The sequence below is a fragment of the Macrobrachium rosenbergii genome, chromosome 5 (genome assembly GCF_040412425.1).
Source record: "Macrobrachium rosenbergii isolate ZJJX-2024 chromosome 5, ASM4041242v1, whole genome shotgun sequence".
NCBI classification, from domain to species: Eukaryota; Metazoa; Arthropoda; class Malacostraca; order Decapoda; family Palaemonidae; genus Macrobrachium; species Macrobrachium rosenbergii.
The window spans coordinates 36,150,555-36,170,489 of record NC_089745.1 but is presented as its reverse complement, the minus strand read 5'-3'; the positions used below and the strand labels follow the sequence as shown (position 1 = coordinate 36,170,489).

The window sequence follows — 19,935 nt, the reverse complement described above, 5'->3', positions numbered from 1 at the left end:
TCCACACACCATTTATATGTGGGGAGCAAGTTGTAAAATTGCACAATCATTGCCATCTCGATGAACTGATCTGCCAAACTTATGATGCTACTTTTTATACAGTTAGATACCAGTGGATGTCATCCATTAATTGCATACATAACATATTTTAACATCGAAATCGCAGTTGTTGGATAATACTATTTTTTTTTAATTCCTCATAAAGAAGACGGCATTGCTTACCGAACCAGGACCTCTACAGAATATTAAGAAAGAGGACCCCACCATCCGAAATCCAGATCCAGTTCCAGTTTGCCGTCCACTTGTTTACGAAAGCTGAGACCAAGAAAATTGCATCAGAATTTCAGACAAATTTAAACGATGTCTTACCAAAAGACACGAATACACACACCTCATCGTCTAATGGCAACAGGTCTTGCCTCTCTAACGAGAGGACTAATTTGATATCGGGCGAGGCGAAGTGGAATGGGCACCTCCCATTAAGACCCACTGTGTTGCTGGTTACCTAAACCCTAGGAGATAGCCCATCTCTTCGGCGTTCACTTAAAATATAATTTATAAGCCTATATCAACCGCTAAAACAAATTCAAACAGAACACTGTGTCGTGGTTCTTGTGATGGTTAAAAGATCTAAACACACACACACACACACACACACACACACATACACATATATATATATATATATATATATATATATATATATATATATATATATATATATATAAAGCAAAAATTCCACATTTTTCTATCATGCCTCTTCAGGTCTCTCTCTCTCTCTCTATATATATATACAGTATATATATTTACCGGGATGTTTTGGTAAAAAAAAATATTGATACTGTTGAGCGATAGTGACGGTTCTTTTAAAAAAGCATACTCTTGGTTACTTGTTTCACAAGCATCCTTAATACCAACGCGTAAGAATAACCTATTTCCTTCGTTACAAAATCTCTTTAGCGAGTCACGTTAGTTGTCACTATCTTCTGGAGGCCTCAGTGAGAATGTAACGATTAAGAAACTCATCTGCGGTAAGAATTTCGAATGAGGGAACCACAGGCAGCTCTGCACGTAGCCTTCTTATGTTTTCCGTGCCCCTTGCATTGCCTATTGGGTATCTTGCATTTAAAGTTCTGCAGGCAAGACTATCTAACTTTAACCCTACTCATGTTTGCTATATAAACTGTCACACTACATTGTAAAATTACTTAGTTTAGATGTGATGTTCACGTATAATTTCAGTTTCCCTGATTTTACATTTTCCGGGCTGCAAAGATGAAGAAGAAACACAGCCAATGTCTGTTTTACAGTCCAGAGTCAATGCACATGTGCAGTGATGTAATTTATACGGAGTATCTTAAAATGATGTAAAAGCTAGGTTAAAATTCGATACAGTTCTAAACTGCATTTTTCCAGTACGACATCTATTGGTGCTCTGTGTATGTTTTGCTAGTTCATATATTGATGACTTGAGTCTCCGTAAACAGTGCTTAATATTAAATTCGCGCCTGATTAACATCCGGAAATGCACAGTAGTGGAGTACTGTTAATTTGACATAGGACCTATCTATCTATCTACACACACACATACCTTTAAAAAGCAGCTTTTAATATATATATATATATATATATATATATATATATATATATATATGTGTGTATATATATCTATATATATATATATATAAATATATATATATATATATATATATATATATATATATATATATATATATATATATATATATATATATATATATATATATATATATATATATATATATATATATATATATATATATATATATATATATATATATATATATATATATATATATATATATAAATAATTAAAATCTGCTTTTTAAAGATATGAAAAATTCTACAGTATGGTAAAACATGAGACAATGTAAACCGTTTTAATTCTTTTAAACCAAAATCAATTATATTTTCTTTTACTCATATCTTCATTACAGGACGAGAATACTGTAGCTTATGGCACTGAAATGTACACTCGGCAAGAAAAGTGAGGATACAGTTTTCATTAGATTTCGTTCATCGAATTTTAATTTTTTTCTTACAGAAAACACATAATCTTGGTAAATTTACTCTAGAATATGAAAATACAATGCAAATTATATCATATATGTTAAATCTGCAAAACAAAAACGTTCAGATACTTAAAAACACCATGCATGTCCGAAGTAATCAGAATTTCTCAGATGACTTCATTCATAGAGATCTAAAAGATAGTGTATGGATACCTCGGTGTGGTACTGTTTTTCAGAACGGCAATATTTACTCGTTTTCTGTGATGAACAGGCTTATTATTGCATCATCATACGAGGTAATGATAATTTCTTTAATTTCTAAAGATTCATATTTGTATTTCATGGTGTTAAAGGTCAGCTGGAATTAATGGCAGTAAATGTTGTGACAACTAGGGCAGATTGACCCAATCTATTTAAATCCGCAAGAGCGTTCTCTATGATGTGCGGAGTACCGCGATAACTTCGGCAGGAAAACACAAGTAACTGGAAGTTTCTTAACGTTGCCATAGTCTCTCTCTCTCCATTGCTAAAACATACTGTACAAATACAGTATCGCTCAATCTCTAAAAGAAAAAAATAATGAAATGAGTAGCTCTACATGTAGGCCTAGGCTTACACAACAGCAACTCTCTCTCTCTCTCACCATAACATTGCATTTGTTCCTTTATTGTTCCCCAAGTTTTTCGTTGGGCATTGCTCAAATTTAACTCTTGATTTCATTATGGAAGATCGCATTTCCGATTATGCAAGCATTCCGTTCATTGTGGTGTCATAAATTCATATGTGCAAGGTTACTTCGTAGGTTATGTGGAAAAATGTTTATTTTGCTCTGAACTGTCGCTGCAAATTACAACTTGAACGAATACTGCAAAGCTTACTGCATTTAAGTATCAATGATTTCAGAGCTGTAGAATATGACAAAGTTATAGGAGATCAAGCAAAAAACAAACACAGTAAGACTGAAGCTCCTCCCCTTTCTAAAGTTGCCAGATGTCTCATTATTTAGCACTATATGTCCGAATATTTAAAAAACTGTATCCTCACTTTTCCTGCCGAGTGTACTATAGCAAGGCCTCAGCCACAGAGCGTCAATGACATATCAGTTGAATTATGAGTCATGGGTAATACATCTTTCCATTTTGAAACTCCATAAAGAGACCTATCGAGAAATGCAGCAACACATATTGTAACATTTGAAATAGACTATGCATTTATACGCATTTACTCAAATATGCCAAAATGGGTGATTATGAATATCTGAATTGAAGCACAAATGAAGAAAATTACCCTTCAGCAGCCAGGTAATGTTTACATTTTCGCACCCAAGTCATAGATGACATGATGACATCCAGTTTAGGTTGTACAATCGTACTATGATTAGTGAAAACCATAGTTATTAGTGAAAGTGCATTCGAACTTGTATCCTAATCATCATTCAAATCCATCTCTCTATAATGTTATGGAATACAGGTATGTTTCTGTAAGTCATTCGTAGTGCAACTACACGGGTAGTGAAAAAACATGAATGTACAGTGACATATGTGAGGAAATCCTGCATTTTGAATCATTATTAGCCCTGCTTGAAGGAACGTTTTAGTTAAAGAATAGGCTACCCACACATGTAAAATAACTAAAAATGTGTACCTATTTTCAGTTGTGCGCTTTAAAGTACAAATTTCAGCTGTGGACTATTACAGTGATGATGCAATGACTCCTAAGCTATTGGGCTAGACTACGGTAGGTTAGGTTAATTTGTGGTTTATATGTATCTTTGCCAGGTAATTCTAAGCCGGCTGTCCGCGGTGAGCTAGACTATGGCAGTTGACGTTTTTCTATATTATTTTACTTGCTTTACGAGAATTTAAAGTAATATTTTGTCGGCTGGCTGTAACTAAAGTATAATTGACCATTGAAGACTACACACTTGAAATACCTAATGTGGGGTAGGTCTAAGCCAGCCTTCCGCCGCGAGCCCACCACCCCCTCCATAGCTAATATGGCAAAGTTGTAACCAGTAAACACCCCTAAAAATACCAATCTAATGTACCGTAGGGGTGTTTACTGGTTACAATTTTGCCGTATTAGCTATGGAGGGAGGTGGTGGAGGACTCGCCACGGAATGCCGGCTTAGACCTACCCCACGTTAGGTCATTCAAGTCGTGTAGTCTTCAAAGGTCAATTACAGTTTAGTTACAGCTGGCCGACAAAATATCACTTTAAATTCTTGTAAAGCAAGTAAAATAACATAAAAAAATGTCAATTGCCATAGTCTAGCTCACCGCGGACAGCCGGCTTAGAATTACCATTTAAAGTAATATTTTGTCGGCTGGCTGTAACTAAACTGTAATTGACCTTTGAAGACTACACGACTTGAATTACCTAACGCAGGGTAGGTCTAAGCCGGCATTCTGCGGCAAGCCCCCACCCCCCCCCTCCATAGCTAATACAGCAAAATTATAACCAGTAAACACCCCTAAAAATACCAACCTAACGTACCCTAGAGGTGTTTACTGGTTACAATTTTGCTGTATTAGCTATGGAGGGGAGGGGGGGGCTTGCTGAGGAATGCCGGCTTAGACCTACCCAGCGTTAGGTAATTCAAGTCGTGTAGTCTTCAAAGGTCAATTAAAGTTTAGTTACAGCCAGTCTACAAAATATTACTTTAAATTCTTGTAAAGCAAATAAAATAACATAGAAAAACGCCAATTGCCATAGTCTAGCTCACCGTGGACAGCCGGCTTAGAATTACCATAAATTTATTCACTTATGTATGCAATGGTGTATGAAGTGTAATGAATTTTTAAATTCAAAACTTTCAACTGAAAATACACTCAGAAGTAATAGGCAGTACATAGTTGAAAAGCAGCGTTTCACTTCCTAAAGGTAGGTGGCCAGCGCCACCTGCCTTTGGGAAGTGAAATGCTGCTTTTGGTAGAACTAAGTAGTAGCTCTGCGTGCGGCGACGGCACTATAACTTGACTTTTTCAACAGGTTTTGGGTTGCTAATTATGGATTTACCTTTAATTTTTGTCAGACGAATGTAATTAACCTGTAATTAACACCCAAAGTTCATCCAACAAGGTAGGGGACCCGATGGGAAAGCGGGGTTATGGGTGGGTTATACCTCGGGGACAGGTGATCTGCTCCCCCTCAACCAACAAGCTAGGGGACCTGATGGGAATGCGGGGTTATGGGTGGGGTATACCCCCGGGAGAGTGTTATTAGGCTATGTAACGGCTCACCTGCACGTTTCTACCCTACAATTTAGGAGACCCCTAGGGAAAGCGGGGTTGTGGGTGGGGTAGACGACGAGGCATGAGAAACCGGCCAAAATTTACTTTTTACGGCACCCCAGACATGGGAAACCGCTAAATAAACAGAACAAACAAGAACATTAAATGAGCCAACACAAAGGCAACCCCTCCCATTGCTACTGTCCTCCCAAACATTTATTGGGGAGCCATTGGTTCATCCCTCACTCCCTTGCTGAGGAAACTTAGAGTTTGGGGGCTAACCCCCCCAAACACTTATCTAACCAATCATGTTGTGCTGTTATCCCCCCACTGAGGAAAACCCCCTAAACGTTGCCACTCAAAGTTGCTAACACGCCCCCCTCGTTGGGGGGGGGCTGTACTTTTTCCGGGGTTCACATACGTGTCCTGCACATGACAGGGCATGGGTACGTCTGTTTTGAACGGTTCATATTTTGTCCGGCAAGTGCAATAACTTGTTAATCTGTTATCCCTACACATGAATCTAACACACCCTGCATGCAATTCTCCCAAACTATAAGTTAACACAGCAAAGAAAAAACACATATACACTTTTGAGTTTATTCTTGTAAGTTTCAACATTCTTGGTTGCACTTACCCGCAATTGTTGCAACACAGGTACCCCCCCTGGACCAGTACTGAACGCGGCGCAGGGAGATTATATCCCCGTGAACCTACTGCTAAACACTGCGAAATGCATTTACCCCGCCAGCCCAGTACTAAACTCGGTGAAAGTGTATCTGTACCCCCCAAAAAAAAAACTTTCCCCACACACATTTTTCACATGGCAGCAACATTTCTCTGCTTCCTTATCATAACCAGCTGGATTCCATTCCCGAAATCCATTACTAAACTCGGCGAAATGCATTTACCCCTCCAGCCCAGTACTAAACTCGGTGAAAGTGTGTCTGTACCCGAAAAACAAAAAACTTTCCTTACACACATTTTTTGCATGGCAGCATTGTTTCTGTGCTTCCTTATCATAATCAGCGGGATTCCATTTCCCTGAACCCATTATTAAACATGGCGAAATGCATTTAACCTGCCAACCCAGTACTAAACACGGCAAAAGCGTATCTGTACCCCAAAAGATACATTTTGCCTAGCTACATTTCTGTGAAGCATTTATGGTTTCTTTGCTCTACTGTTATAACCAGCACCAAGCTTTTTCAACAAAACCATTCCTGTTACCGTTGTGTAAGTTTCCCCCCTTACCGCCCAGGTACCCCATGCAAACCCTTCCCCCCAACACCCAATTACGCCAAAACCCCCATATCCCACCCCCCCTTGACTCACCACAGCCCTTATCTGCTACCCATTCCTACGCCTTAAAACATACAGATTTTGCGTTTCTTGTTCAGTACAATGGCTGAATCCCTTACGTCCACGTCGCATTCGTCTGAGCCGATAACTCGGCACATCCTCCCAGTGTCTTGCGCTAACTGCTATATCAGTTACCGCAGCTTTTCTGCCTACTGCTTAGGCAACTACAAACGATTAATCAAACTTTGTCAAGATCACGGCCTGCTGAAAACAGTGCTTTTGTCCCTGCTGCGGGAGGGAGTGCCGCCTTGACCTGCAAAGGAGGGCATTCAGGTGCGACAAGACCTACGGTGCAGCGCAGAAGAAGACCCGTCAGAGGTGCAGTTTTTACCAGTCGCTGTTCCGGGAATCCTGGTTTTCTGGTTCCCGCCTCGACATTGAGACGGTCCTCTTCTTTTGCTTTATATGCGTGTCAAACTGGTTTTCTTATGGCGCTGCTAGATCAGAATTTAACTTGAGTGACGTTGCCATTAATGACTGGTCTAGTTTCGCATGTGAGGTAATAGTTAACTGGTGTATAAAGCAAAACAGGAGGATTGGTGGGCTTGGCACGACGGTCGAAATTGATGAAGCCAAGTTCGGCAAGAGAAAATACAACGTTGGCAAGGTAGTTGAGGGCCAGTGAGTGTTTGGCGCTATCTGTAGAGAACCCGGGACTTTTTCTTTGTGCCTGTGGAAGACAGGATTGCTGCCACTTTAATGGCCATAATTAAAGAATTCATTTTGCCTGGCACGACTGACGTCTCAGACTGCTGGAAGGCCTACGATTGCCTCGAGACCGAAGGCTACACCCCAACCACTCCTTCAGCTTCGTCGGCCCGGAAACCAGTGCCCACACCAACACCATTGAGAGGAGGTGGCGGGAACTCAGAGCCAGCATCCTCAGGTACGGCAGGAGGAAGTACAATTTTGTAGGCTACCTGGCTGTAGCCTATTTTAAGATTCTTTTCCTGGACCCCAACACCAGGTTCCATGCATTTTTAAAAGCAGCGGCTGACCTCTACCCTCCCGGTCCCTAAGGTAAGGCCAGTTAGTTCTGTTGGTGTTAATTGTTTTTTCCTGCCAGGTTGCTCCTCCCAGCCAGTGCTAAGTGCCTTCCCGCTCTTGTTTTTACCTTGAAACTGGTTTTTTCTCCACTTTTACGGCTTCTGGTAAAGTTTGTTTTTTTGTCAGCCATACTCTTTGCCCCCGTTACCGGGCAGTGTTTTTTCACTCTCCCCACCCCCAGTGTTATGCTTCTACCCGCACTCGTTCCCGACGAGTTTTCTGCTTGCACAACCTGTTTCCCACCCCCTCCTTGCACCGCTCCCCACTTACCGCCGCTTTTGGGGCACGTGAGGAAATTTCTCCCTCCCTGCCTCATTACCCCCCACCCTTTCAGCTGCTCCCTCCCTTTTGCGTATGGCTCCCTCTCGTTTTCCCCACCAGCCAGGGCCCCCATAACGTAAACATGTCCGCTCCACTTCTCTGTTTTCCCCCACCCAGAACCCCGGTTTCCCACAGTCCCCCTTTACTGTTGCATAGAGTTAGGGGGCAAATACACTTGGCCACCAACAAACAAATTCTCCTCCGTTATCAGAAGCTGTGAAAGTGGAGAAAAAACCAGTTTCCAAGGTAAAAACAGGCGCGTAGCTAATACTTAGAATTACCCTGCTTTTCAACTGGGCCTCACATCCAATTGTATTTTCAGTGGAAAGTTTTGAATTTAAACATTCATTACACTTCATATACCTAATGCATATATACACCTCTTCTCAGTGGCGTTCCTGAGGGGGCCGCTGTTTGAAATCGCCCCCGGCCCCAAAGTGAGGGGGAGTCCCAAATTGCGAAATTTAACCATTGTTACTATGACAGGACAAGCTAAATTTCTGAAATTTGCATTTACAGATCCCTTTAAAATGATCCTAAAATTGTTCATATTCTAAAAAATTTTCCCCCTGAACCCCCCAGTTGCTTTGGCTTGCTTCATTCACCTCCCACCCGATAAGAGGGGCCCCAGATGGGACTGTGCCCCCGTGCACCAAAATGTCTAGGAACGCCCCTGCCTCTTCTCGTCCTTAGACAGGTCCACTAGACAACTGTTGCATCACGGATTTACTAGTATCTTCTCAGTAGCAATTTTGTCCATTATTCTGCATCATTGATGCGACGGACAGACAACTAAGGCTAAGGCCCCACCAAATGGGTTGCTTGCGTCCAACACTGCCAAAGCAGCCTCGTCCGTCTATAAGCGTGTCCGTCTTCTGCGTGTGTGGCCCAACCAGACAAACAAGTGACGGTTACAAGACAGGCAGTTCAGCAGCACTTGCCGTCATTGGGGGGAGCATGCGAGTTTTTGCTCTATGACTCATTGCTGTCAGCCAAATTAGAAGTGTTGAACAATAGGAAAATCTGGACTCATGACATAAATTTAGAACGAGGAAAGAGTGGAGAGTATGCAGCACTCTCTCATAAATTACAACAGCATCCAGACAAGTTTTTTAATATTGTCGGATGTCGCCAAAAACCTTTGACTTAATTCACGGGGACATTATATCTCGAATATCAAAATTTGATAACAATTATGGAATATCGATATCAATGGAAGAGAGACTTGTAGTAACTCAGAGGTAAGGATTACTGATTGTGAAATTTGTAAAGTTGCACTTTATTTTATTAAATAAAAAAAATTCAGATGTGTAAATTGTGTGTGAACTGAACACTAGATACAGTAACTTATGAAACAAAGGTATTTACATAAATGTATCCATTAGAATATAATAAAAAAACTACTTGAATCCTTTATCATAACCACAAGTTAAGTATACCTTAGTTTTACCAGACCACTGAGCTGATTAACAGCTCTCCTAGGGCTGGCCCGAAGGATTAGACTTATTTTACATGGCTAAGAACCAATTGGTTACTTAGCAACGGGACCTACAGTTTATTGTGGAATCCGAACCACATTATAGCGAGAAATGAATTTCTATCACCAGAAATAAATTCCTCTAACTCTTCATCAGCCGGCCGGGGAATTGAACTCCGGCCCATCGAGTGACACTCCGCAGCTCTACCGACTCACCCAACGAAGAGCTACAAATCATCACATTTGATTATAAGTCAAAGCTGGGCAGATGGTTCAAATGCAGGTTGTTGTAGGTCTACGTTTGAGTTGGGCAAGGTGGGAGATGGTGTCCAGCTCGGAGACGCACGTCCAACTGCGGCTGAAAACAAAACGTTTTGTTTCCTTGCGCGTGCAGTCCGGTAACGCACCTGACGCCACCCACGTGCATGCGCCTTGTTGGACCACTCGTATTTGAATTATGGCAGTTGATCGAGATGCACAAAACGCTTATCCGTGTTGGACGCACGCGACGGATTCGGTGGGGCCTTAGCCTTAGGCTTGTGCTCAGAGTACTGGCATTTCAATTCCAGAGTAATCCCTGTGGTGATTGCAGGTTGTTGGTCAACTGACTCACCGTAGCGATGTAACTTTGTTAACGTATGTGCCTACTTGTTATATTTACATCGTATTATTTTAAGAGATGATATGAAACATCCACACCTTTTGTATTTTTTTTTTTTTTTTTTTTTGACGGAGACGGATAGGACTGGCCAAATTAAGTCACTGAAAGCAATGTGTGATTTCATGCCACCTCAAGTGGTGACAGTCTTTAAAAAATAGCCGTTTAAATGAATTTTACAGTACATGCCTTGATGTCGGTGGGTTCACATTAAAAACCGATTTTCAGTATTAAAAAATAACGATGATGACAAACGCCTCCGACGTAAACGATTAATTGTTAAAAATTTGCATTTTTGTTCATGCTCCACTTAGACTCTTTTATGAATATTCCAAAGTTGAAAAGTCCATCCGAGAATGAAAATTGCCGTAGTCACCAGACTATAATAGGCGATAATGGAGCATAAAACAAATCAGATCGAATAAAGGTGTACGGACCCAGAATGAAGTATACATATTAAGATTAGTTGTGTGCTTCTGCAATTTTTTTATTTCTTACTCACAACATAACTTGCCTGGTCGACCGTTTTATGATGTGTTGTTGATAGCTAAGCAAAGGTAACGTCATTTATTCCACAAGGTAGTTCGCCAGATCACTGCTTTGTATTGCTAGACTCTTATGTCCGGATCAAGGGCTTATTCGTAAATAGAAATAAGACAAATATGTAAGAAGAGACCAAAGGGACATGTAAAAAACCAAAGCAAGGCAGCTGGTGGGCTATGGACTGTTTTAGTAGCGCCTAAACAGCGTCGCTCAAGGCAAACTAATCACCACCTCTACGCGAATGATGGGATGTCTATTGTGCGTCAGTCAGTTTACAGTAATATTAGGGACTGCACAGAACTCAGGCATTTGATGAGTGTGGTTTACCAAGAAATATGTTTTAATATTCTGAATTATGCAGACTATTTGGCGTTGGGAATTTCGTATCACACTTCCATATTCTGAATTATTACATCCTACCAGTCTCTTCCGTTTGCCAACAGACTTCGGAACATTTCGTGGTCTAGTTTCTCCTGTCTCTCATAACTTTCGCTCCTTCAAGTGAATGAGTTTTTCCTTCTTTTGCGGGCCTTTGCTAAATATGAAGGTTGGGTTGTCTGTCCCTTTGGCCTCTGCTTTAAGAATATTTTCAAAACCTTTATTTTCAACTCGGATTCGCTACGAAATTTGGTCAGTCATAAAGAGTTTCTTTTATGTAGAGAAATATGCCATTTTTTTCCAGATCTTGTACATGAACTAAGAGTTACTATTTTGATTCACACCATCCTGACGTTAGGTTCTGACTATGGAGCCCAACGAAAATAGATTATTTCGGTATGACCAGACATGCAGAAATGGAATGGAAGAAAGCTGTTCTCTTTGCTTTCAGGTTAAACACGAGTCCACAGTCATTCTAACGTGGTTCTCTGTTTAAACTCCTTTACCGAGAACACTAACCGTGCTTTTGTCGTAAAAGAATACTGAGCAACTGTTTAAATTTGCAATTCAATACTAAACCAGGTGACGACCCTGTCAGAAAAGATGTTAAATGCATCAAATTAACCATGCGTTGGGGATTACTAGTTTTCGGATTCACAGAATGTTCCAACAAGTGCTTAAACGCGGCTTCCCTCAGTGATTTTCATTTCGTCCTCGCAAATCTATTTACATTCAGTTTAGGAGAGACTGCTCTTGCTGCATTCAGGTAGCGTCTGTGTGTTTACCTGCTCGCAGTGTGCTCCGAGACATGTGTTAGTCAGTCCCCATTTTGCAACAAAGTGGCCTCGCTCTTATAACGAAATTAAACTCTTTCAAAAACACAATTTCCAGCTAAAGGGGAACACGGTTCAACTCGGGTTTATTGTTTAACCAGCCAGGATTATACAACAGAGTCGTTTTCTTTGAAAAGACCTGTTTATCAAGAGATGAAGCCAGATTGGGACAACAATTTGCCGTATTTTTAACTAGTTATTGAGTCATTCTATCTTTATTTGGCTTTCAAAGGTCAGCTTATGTCCATTAAAATGTAGTGGTCGCTTTTACTTGTTTCCTTTATGAAATGCATCATTGGATGTATGTAGTCAAATTCAAAGGTCAGCCGACACTGGACTTTTGCATTAATCTAGACACTTTTTGGTTTCCCATGTTTTGAAAGTTCTTACTTGCTAAAGGTGCGTCCAGACGATTCAATTTTTCGTTCAATTTTGCGCATGCCTTTGACGCATTCCACAGCGCACGTAGCGCAGGCCTTTACGCATGCGTTTTTTCTCCGAAATCACTGAGGCATGCAATAGCGCAAGGCTTCCCACCGGTGCTGGGAGTCACGTGCGCTTTTTTCCCCCAAGAGAGAGAGTTATTGTGTAGTGAAATCTACTGAAAATGTCACTTGAGAGTAAGGAATTAACTCTAACTTTCATTGAAGACTACCAAAAACACGAAGTTCTTTGGAAAGCTGATTTGAGAGGTTATTCAAATAAGTTACTGAGAGGAGATGCCCTTCAAAAACTAAGTGAAAAATATGCTATAGATGTAACAGCTGTCAAAAATAAGATCAAAAGTCTAAGATCGTACTTTTCTAAAGAACATGAAAAAACTGTAAAGCAAAAGAGTGGTAGTGGCTTAGATGAGAAATACATTTCGAACTGGTTTGCATACAAGCGTTTACTCTTTTAAAGGATACTAACGTCCCTCTTCATACCAAGGACAGCATTGGTGAACAAGTCAATTCTGAACAAGTAAGTATATCTTTGATATTCATAATTATAAAGTAGAATGGACTGAACAGTGCATGCTTATTATACGCATAAAACCATGGTAAGCCTAGGCTTATACTTATTAACATGGGAAGCGAAAACTATTTTTGTTTATATGTTTGTTTATCCTGGGAATAAATATATCTTCAGTATACATTATTTCTAAATAGAATAATGGATTACTGAAAAACATACAATACCGTATATTATAACTTTTAGTGCTTAAACCCACAATGTCCAAAGAAACTAGATATATGAATATTCATATTAATCTAGTTTCTTTGACATTGTGAGTTTAAGCACTAACAGAACAATGGATGATTATTATTGGCCTAGAGCGAGGGTAAGCCTAAACTTATTAACATGGAAAGAAAAAAATCTGTTCACGTATATTTATTTTGATTGGGAAAAAGTATATCCTTATCATACATAATTATAAAGTACAGTAGAATAATCGGTCATTATTGTAGGTCTAAGCTATAGCGAGAGCAAACTTCATAAAGGTAACCAAAAAGCAATTGTTATTCACATATATTTGTGTTGCCAAGGAACAGATCCTCTCTCTGACAGGAAATACTCTACAAATTCATTTCTGATTCTTTGGGCTTCTAAAGGTGGTCTTCTTGCAATAATAGAAAGGGGCTGTAACCCTGTATCGGAGCTTGTTACATTCCTCCATGATCCTAATATTACTTCTCCAGTACTTGCATCCTCAGTATCAAACGTGCCAAAAGGTGCATAGATATTTCTAGAGGAGGTCTGTTTTCTGAGAAAGTTATGCAGATGAACACAACAAAAAGTCATGTCTATCACATTTTCCACTTTTAAATCAACTGGTTTCCGAAATACTCTGAACACTGATGACATCAAACCAGAAGCATTCTCCACATTTCTACGAGCTCTCGAAAGCCTATAGTTAAATGTCCTCTTCGGAGAACCCTTCCGCAGATCTATAGGAAATGGTTTCATAATGTTGTGAGATAAAGGAAAGGCGCCATCTGCTACCAGTACATGAGGTATAGGCAATGTTCTTCCTGGTAAAGCTTTTGGCTCAGGCAAATTTAATTCATTCTTCAACATTTTTTGACTGAACTCTGTATGCTTAAATACTCCTCCATCTGATATTCTGCCCTGACAGCCAACATTGCAATAAAGGGAACAATAATTTGCATCAACAACACCTAGTAGTATAATGCTGAAAGTTCCTTTGTAGTTATATGTGCTTCCGCTGTTGTATGGACACTGAAGAACTACATGCTTGCCGTCTACCGCTCCAATCAAATTTGGGAAGTTCCATTTCCTCTCAAATTCTAGGGCAATAATTTTCCATTCTTCTTCATTGATAGGCAACTGAAACAAATACAAAACATAAAACGTTAATATCTTTTTTTCAGGTGGACGGTTACATAGAGGTTACAGACGATGAAGATACTAGAGAAATTAACTCACCCTCTCCCATCCCTAGCACTAGTACTTTCGTAAAACCAACGAATGATGGCATAACAAACAAAAGAAGAAAGTCCAAGCAACATGTTAGTGATGAAAGAGAAGAGGAGGCATACCAGTTTATGAAATCTGTTAATGCTAATATGAAAACTGTTGATGAATACTCGGTTTTCGGAGACTTGGTAGGTCACAAAATTAGAAAGCTGCGCAGTGAACGTCTCCGTAATATAGCTCAACATCGAATTAGTAACCTTTTGTTCGAGTTAGAAATGTCTCATGAAATTAGTGATAATTATTGCTCTTCAGATTCGTCATCTGTAATTCACATTTCGGCGCCAAATACTCCTGAACCACCTCCATCGTCATCATCATCATCACAACTTCAAGCTATACATTGCGCTCATGATGTTGGTGCTTTAAGTGAATTTTTGTCTTTTGGTAAATGAAAAGTTATTGATGACAGGATATGCAATTATTTTCAAGTAATGATAGATGCCTCTTTGATAAAGGAAAGTATCTTAATATAACAAATTCATGTGCATAAAACTTGCCTTCTTAAATAAATGTTTCTTAGATATTTGTATCAGTAGCCTACATACAACTTTTACTTATACTTTATTCTTGAGTTCTTTGTGATTTAAATGAATTTATATTTTTTTAATAAATGAACAGTTTTTGATGAAAGGATATTGTTAATTTATTTTGTATGCAATTATTTACAAGTAGGTCTAATGATACATGTTGTCTCTGATAAAGAAAAGTACTGTATATTGTTATAACATATTCATGTGAATTCATAATGTCTTCTAAAATAAATATTACTTGAATATTTTTTTTATCAGTTCATACCTTTATGTAATCATTTAATGCTTCATTTATACTTCTCATAGTTTCGGAGACAATATCCGATATGCTTTGTTTGGATATTTTAAACAAGAAACTTAAGCTGGCATACGAGTCTCCCGTTGCTAAATAACGTAGTGTTATAGCTAATCTGATTTCAGCAGGAATAGCTTCTCTCATGACAGTATTCTTTTTAGAGATTAGAGGTCTGATTTTTTCCAGGATTATGGTAAAGTCCTCCAGTGACATTCTAGTGAAATTCCTGAACAAAATATCGCCATCACACTGTAACTCACGCAAAATGGTGTTTTTGTTCTGTTTATAATATTCCTTCATCCATATTCTTTTTTGTTGTTTTTTTCGACTCTTTTTATTAGCCCTATTAATAATGATGTAAGCGGCACAAATTCCCGCGCAAACAAGTGGATCCAGCGACATCGCGCAACTAAAAAAGGCAACGTGTGGACAGTAAAAGGCATGCGTTACGTTCCTCATTCCTCTTTCAACTTGACGCATGCAATTTTATTCCAAAAGGCATGCGCTTAGCGCAGGGAAAAAAGGCATCGTCTGGACGCACCTTTAGATGAGTTCTATTCATTGTTCAACTTTTTTTTTTTATAAAAGTTTATTTTTTATATTTGCAATAATTTAACTGACTGCATGTAAGACAACAATTACCTTCCTGTGTAATATGTACATGTTAGCCCATTTGTCAATTTCTAGCCAGATGATGAGGCTCCTACCTTGAAAACTGTAGAATAAAATGCTCTCCAAAGTTTTGCTACTACTAACTATAGTATACTGTACATATCCATTTGTTTTAACAGGACGCCACTGCACATTAGATATCGCAGCCTTGCCAGTACCTTCCCAGAAATTACTAGTCTGAAGACAGTGTCTCTGCGTCATCAGAGATTCCTGGAGGAATACCCCCTACGATGCCCTTGGAATAATTCACTGTTTACAGGTAAGAACGTTCCTCTGCGTATGATGTCCTTTAAGTTTAATCATATAATTATTGTTATTATGTCGGTGTAACACTTACGGTTCCTTCCGAAATCTGGCGGTTGTTTATTGTTTGCTTTCTTCCTTTACGCTGTAGTTATACTCGTGTAACTCTTGTCACATGAACGTGCTCAGTTCTGTCATCCTAGAGCTGTTGCCCTTAAAGCAGAGTCACACAGTCATGCCTCGCTCTGTGATCGTTTTAATTGTTAAAGCAGTGTCGCACGAACACTTTTCATTCCGTAATTGTTACCTGTTAAAGGCGGTTGTGAGGGAGCTTGTCATCAGAAACTTTTCTCATTTGGTTCATGAACTGTTATCGCACCACCACGAACATAGGGGAATGTGTTTTTTACAGCATATATTTTTAATTGTACGTCTTTTCATCTGTATAATCATCAGTGTATGCACTTGATCAGTTATTCATCTCTCTCTCTCTCTCTCTCTCTCTCTCTCTCTCTCTCTCTCTCTCTGTGTGTGTGTGTGTAATCGAGTTGGTTGTAGTACTCATTGTACATTCTCATAATTTTCTCAGATATTAAATGTTTAGTTTGTAGGCACTTGTTATTTACTGTAGTAGTTGATATTTACGATACACTAAAAGTAACTGGAATATCACCTGTGGTACAGCATCTGAGTTGGGTCTCAGTCTGTATGACAAGAAGTTCATCTTCATTCCAGTTAATGGAATGATGGATAAGTCTACTAATGTTCGGAGTTTTTAATTATTTTGCATTATCCTGATTCTAATCCTCTTGGTATTCGAGGTTTTCAGAATCAACTTCACCCCAAATGCCTACGGAAAACAGAAAGGAAAAGTGTATAATATATATATATAATATATATATATATATATATATATATATATATATATATATATATATATATATATATATATGTATATATATATATATGTATATATATATATATATATATATATATATATATATATATATATATATATATTATATATATATATATATATATATGGATCTTTCTTAGATAGTGGCCCCGAGGGTTTTCGGGGTCGTTATCTAGACTAATATTTCTTGGGGGTCATTATCTTTATGATATTTATAGTCTTTTATTTATATTTTTACGGTAATCCCAACGGGGATTACCGCAAAGGTGGATACATACCTGATTAAAACCCTTATGGTCACTATATATATATATATATATATATATATATATATATATATATATATATATATATATATATATATATATATATATATACACACACTCACACACTTTCTCGTTAATTTAAGTATATATTGATCTCTGAAAATAAATGAATGCATACGATATCATTTGCTTCCATTACGGAGAGATTAGATAATATTGGACTGTTAATGATGTTTCAGAAAGAAGATTTCAATAAAGTAAAAATATATATAAATTTTTTCTTTAATGAAATTTTATTTCTGAAACATCATTAACTCGTCCAGTATTATCTAATCTCCCCATAATGGAAACAAATGATCTTATCGAATGCATTCATCTATTTTCAGAGATAAATATATACTTAAATTAGGCGGGAAAATGTACCATTGGTAATGACTTGATGTGTGTGTATACAGTCGAAGCAAATTTCCCCTGCAGTTATAGGTTCTCATTCGCGTCTCATTATCGTGAAGATCGGGTCACTTGTTGACGCAGAGCAATAATTGCTGGGAAACAATTATTGCTCTGCGTCAACAAAAACATTCTAAGTAGAGTTTTAGAGGTATATAGGAAAACGTCGGTTACATATTCATTCTCTTGAAACAAGACACGACTTGGATTTAATGCTCGATATGTATGTTCATTTATTTATTGTCTACATTGTCACGAACTGTTGCGTAACGAAGCTATTTAGAAAGATGTATTTTCAGGAAGCCATTATATTTCTCAGTCGCTTCAGTTGGCAGCTGAATGTTGTGTGTCTTTTACGTAGCGCTTGGAACGCATTGTAAATAAAAACGCACCCACGCTTCCATTGCCACACATTCGCAGACACTTGATGAGAAATGACATTAATTTAGTTCACGGTATTGTAAAAATGAACATCCTGTTGACAGGTGTGTTGTGAACATGTTCCGCAAATGTTGAAATAATCTACAAAAATTACACCTGCACAGGTGTAGCCTCGCTCCAAAACTGTCCCCCTCACGAGTGAACTTCACTTGCATTGAAATTGGCAATGACTGCTTTTTGCAATGGTCACAATAATGAGTGTATAAAGGGTATTTTTGACAGCATTTTGTAATTTTTCGGGTGCTGTTTTTCATTTCATTTTGAGATTTTCAGCAATAGAATTCATGCTAGAAAAGTCTCTACTAATTTAACCCAAACCTTGCGTCACATCGATGTCTCTTCTTTAGTTTTCAGATGTTAAATATCTTTCATGTCTTGGTGTAAACATTAAAAATAACATAACCACGTTACATTTTCTCTTAAGTAGAAAGACTTTGGTAACTCATGACAATAAACGCGATTGACTGCGGGCTTTTAATGTACCTAAATAGTGAGATTAAAATCTAATCAACCCCGTTCGTATAAGATAAAGTAGTTAACTGGTAGGAAAAAATAAAGCTTAGTTTAATATGCTCATTAGAATGCAGTTATGAATTCGATTAGATGATGTCCGTGTTTGGTACGGAACTCCCAACGTGAGTTCTTGTTTCCAGGTTAAAGGAGAAAATAAGCTTCTGTTTATTTTGTTTCATGGCAGCACTCACGAAGTCATGAGTTTGAAATGCAACGCAAATCGACGGCGATTAAAACTTTGCTTCTCTGATATATTTATTCTCTCTTGTGCTCTGCACCCCGAGAAAAAGCGAATACACTTTCTGTTGGGTCTGCCCATTTTTTTTTTTTTTTTTTTTTACCTTTAACATCACGTTAAATGCTATCCCCAACAAAATCCTTCTTATAAATTTCTTTCCGTCTTGTAGTGTCACATCTTGTCTTAGTTCTTGCTTGAGTCAGAGAACGTGTGCGTCCCAGAATCCTAGGGAAGGGCAGGTGAGAACGTATATCTTTACCAGTCCTTTGTAGATATGTATTCTTAGAGCAGTGCATCTTGCATCGTGACGGCGAAGATTTCTTAGCTTCTTCCGCATTTTAAACTTGTTATCATCTAAATACCATGATTTTTTAGGATTTTCTGTTTTGTACTTAGGTCATTCTGTTATCATGAACTTTATTTCGTAAGTCGTTGCTATTTTTTATTGTTGAATATAAACATGTGACGTTTGGGAAAAGGAGGATTTCAGTGTTGTAGGTTTTGTGATGATTGTTTGCGCAGCGGGAGATTAGTTACATCGCGCCTGTCGCACATGTTGTATGACTCACTGAATTTCAGAGCTCCTCGAGTTTACCAATGTTCCCAGCGAGTTGACATGACTTCGCATACAGATATTCTAACGCTCGAGCTGAGGGTTTATCCAGCCTCTTTGTGGCCGGTGCAGCTTACCCCTCTCCTAAGGTCTGTTGCAGATTTCTAAACATAGTATTGATGGTTAGGAGGGAGAGTTCCTGACTTGTTCGCCCTTGGCGATTACCCCATAGATGTCCACAAGAGCTTATGCTCCTGCAAGAACAATACCCAGGGAAATGGATGAACATCGGTAATCTAATATGTTTAGAAATGGTGGCGTTAAGGAATGAATTCTCTTCTTCTCAGCTAAATCCCTAGCCCTCCATAATCTAATATGTTTAGAAATGGTGGCGTTAAGGAATGAATTCTCTTCTTCTCAGCTAAATCCCTAGC

At 38.5% G+C, this 19,935-nt stretch overlaps 2 protein-coding genes and 1 long non-coding RNA gene across 4 annotated transcripts in view; 2 read left to right on the top strand and 1 right to left on the bottom strand.

Moving 5' to 3' along the window:
- Positions 1-97, bottom strand: part of LOC136839003 (unextended protein-like) — a 14,057-nt gene extending 13,960 nt beyond the window's left edge. Inside the window, exon 1 of the mRNA XM_067104681.1 lies at positions 1-97. This exon is cut by the window's left edge and continues 562 nt beyond it. Coding sequence (XP_066960782.1) covers position 1 — 1 coding nt within the window. The 5' untranslated portion in view covers positions 2-97.
- Positions 98-3,380: 3,283 nt separating this feature from the next.
- Nemp (Nuclear envelope integral membrane protein) overlaps positions 3,381-19,935 on the top strand; it is a 215,263-nt gene continuing 198,708 nt past the window's right edge. The window contains exons 1-2 of one of the 2 annotated variants that reach the window (XM_067103982.1): positions 3,381-3,521; positions 16,001-16,140. In XM_067103982.1, the coding sequence (XP_066960083.1) occupies positions 3,511-3,521; positions 16,001-16,140 (151 nt within the window). In that variant the 5' untranslated portion in view covers positions 3,381-3,510. The remainder of the gene's footprint in view (positions 3,522-16,000; positions 16,141-19,935) is intronic. The other variant, XM_067103980.1, reaches the window with a different exon arrangement.
- On the top strand, positions 12,297-15,160 carry LOC136838656 (uncharacterized). The gene is made up of 2 exons (XR_010853070.1): positions 12,297-12,866; positions 14,279-15,160. It is a non-coding gene; the product is annotated as an uncharacterized lncRNA (long non-coding RNA).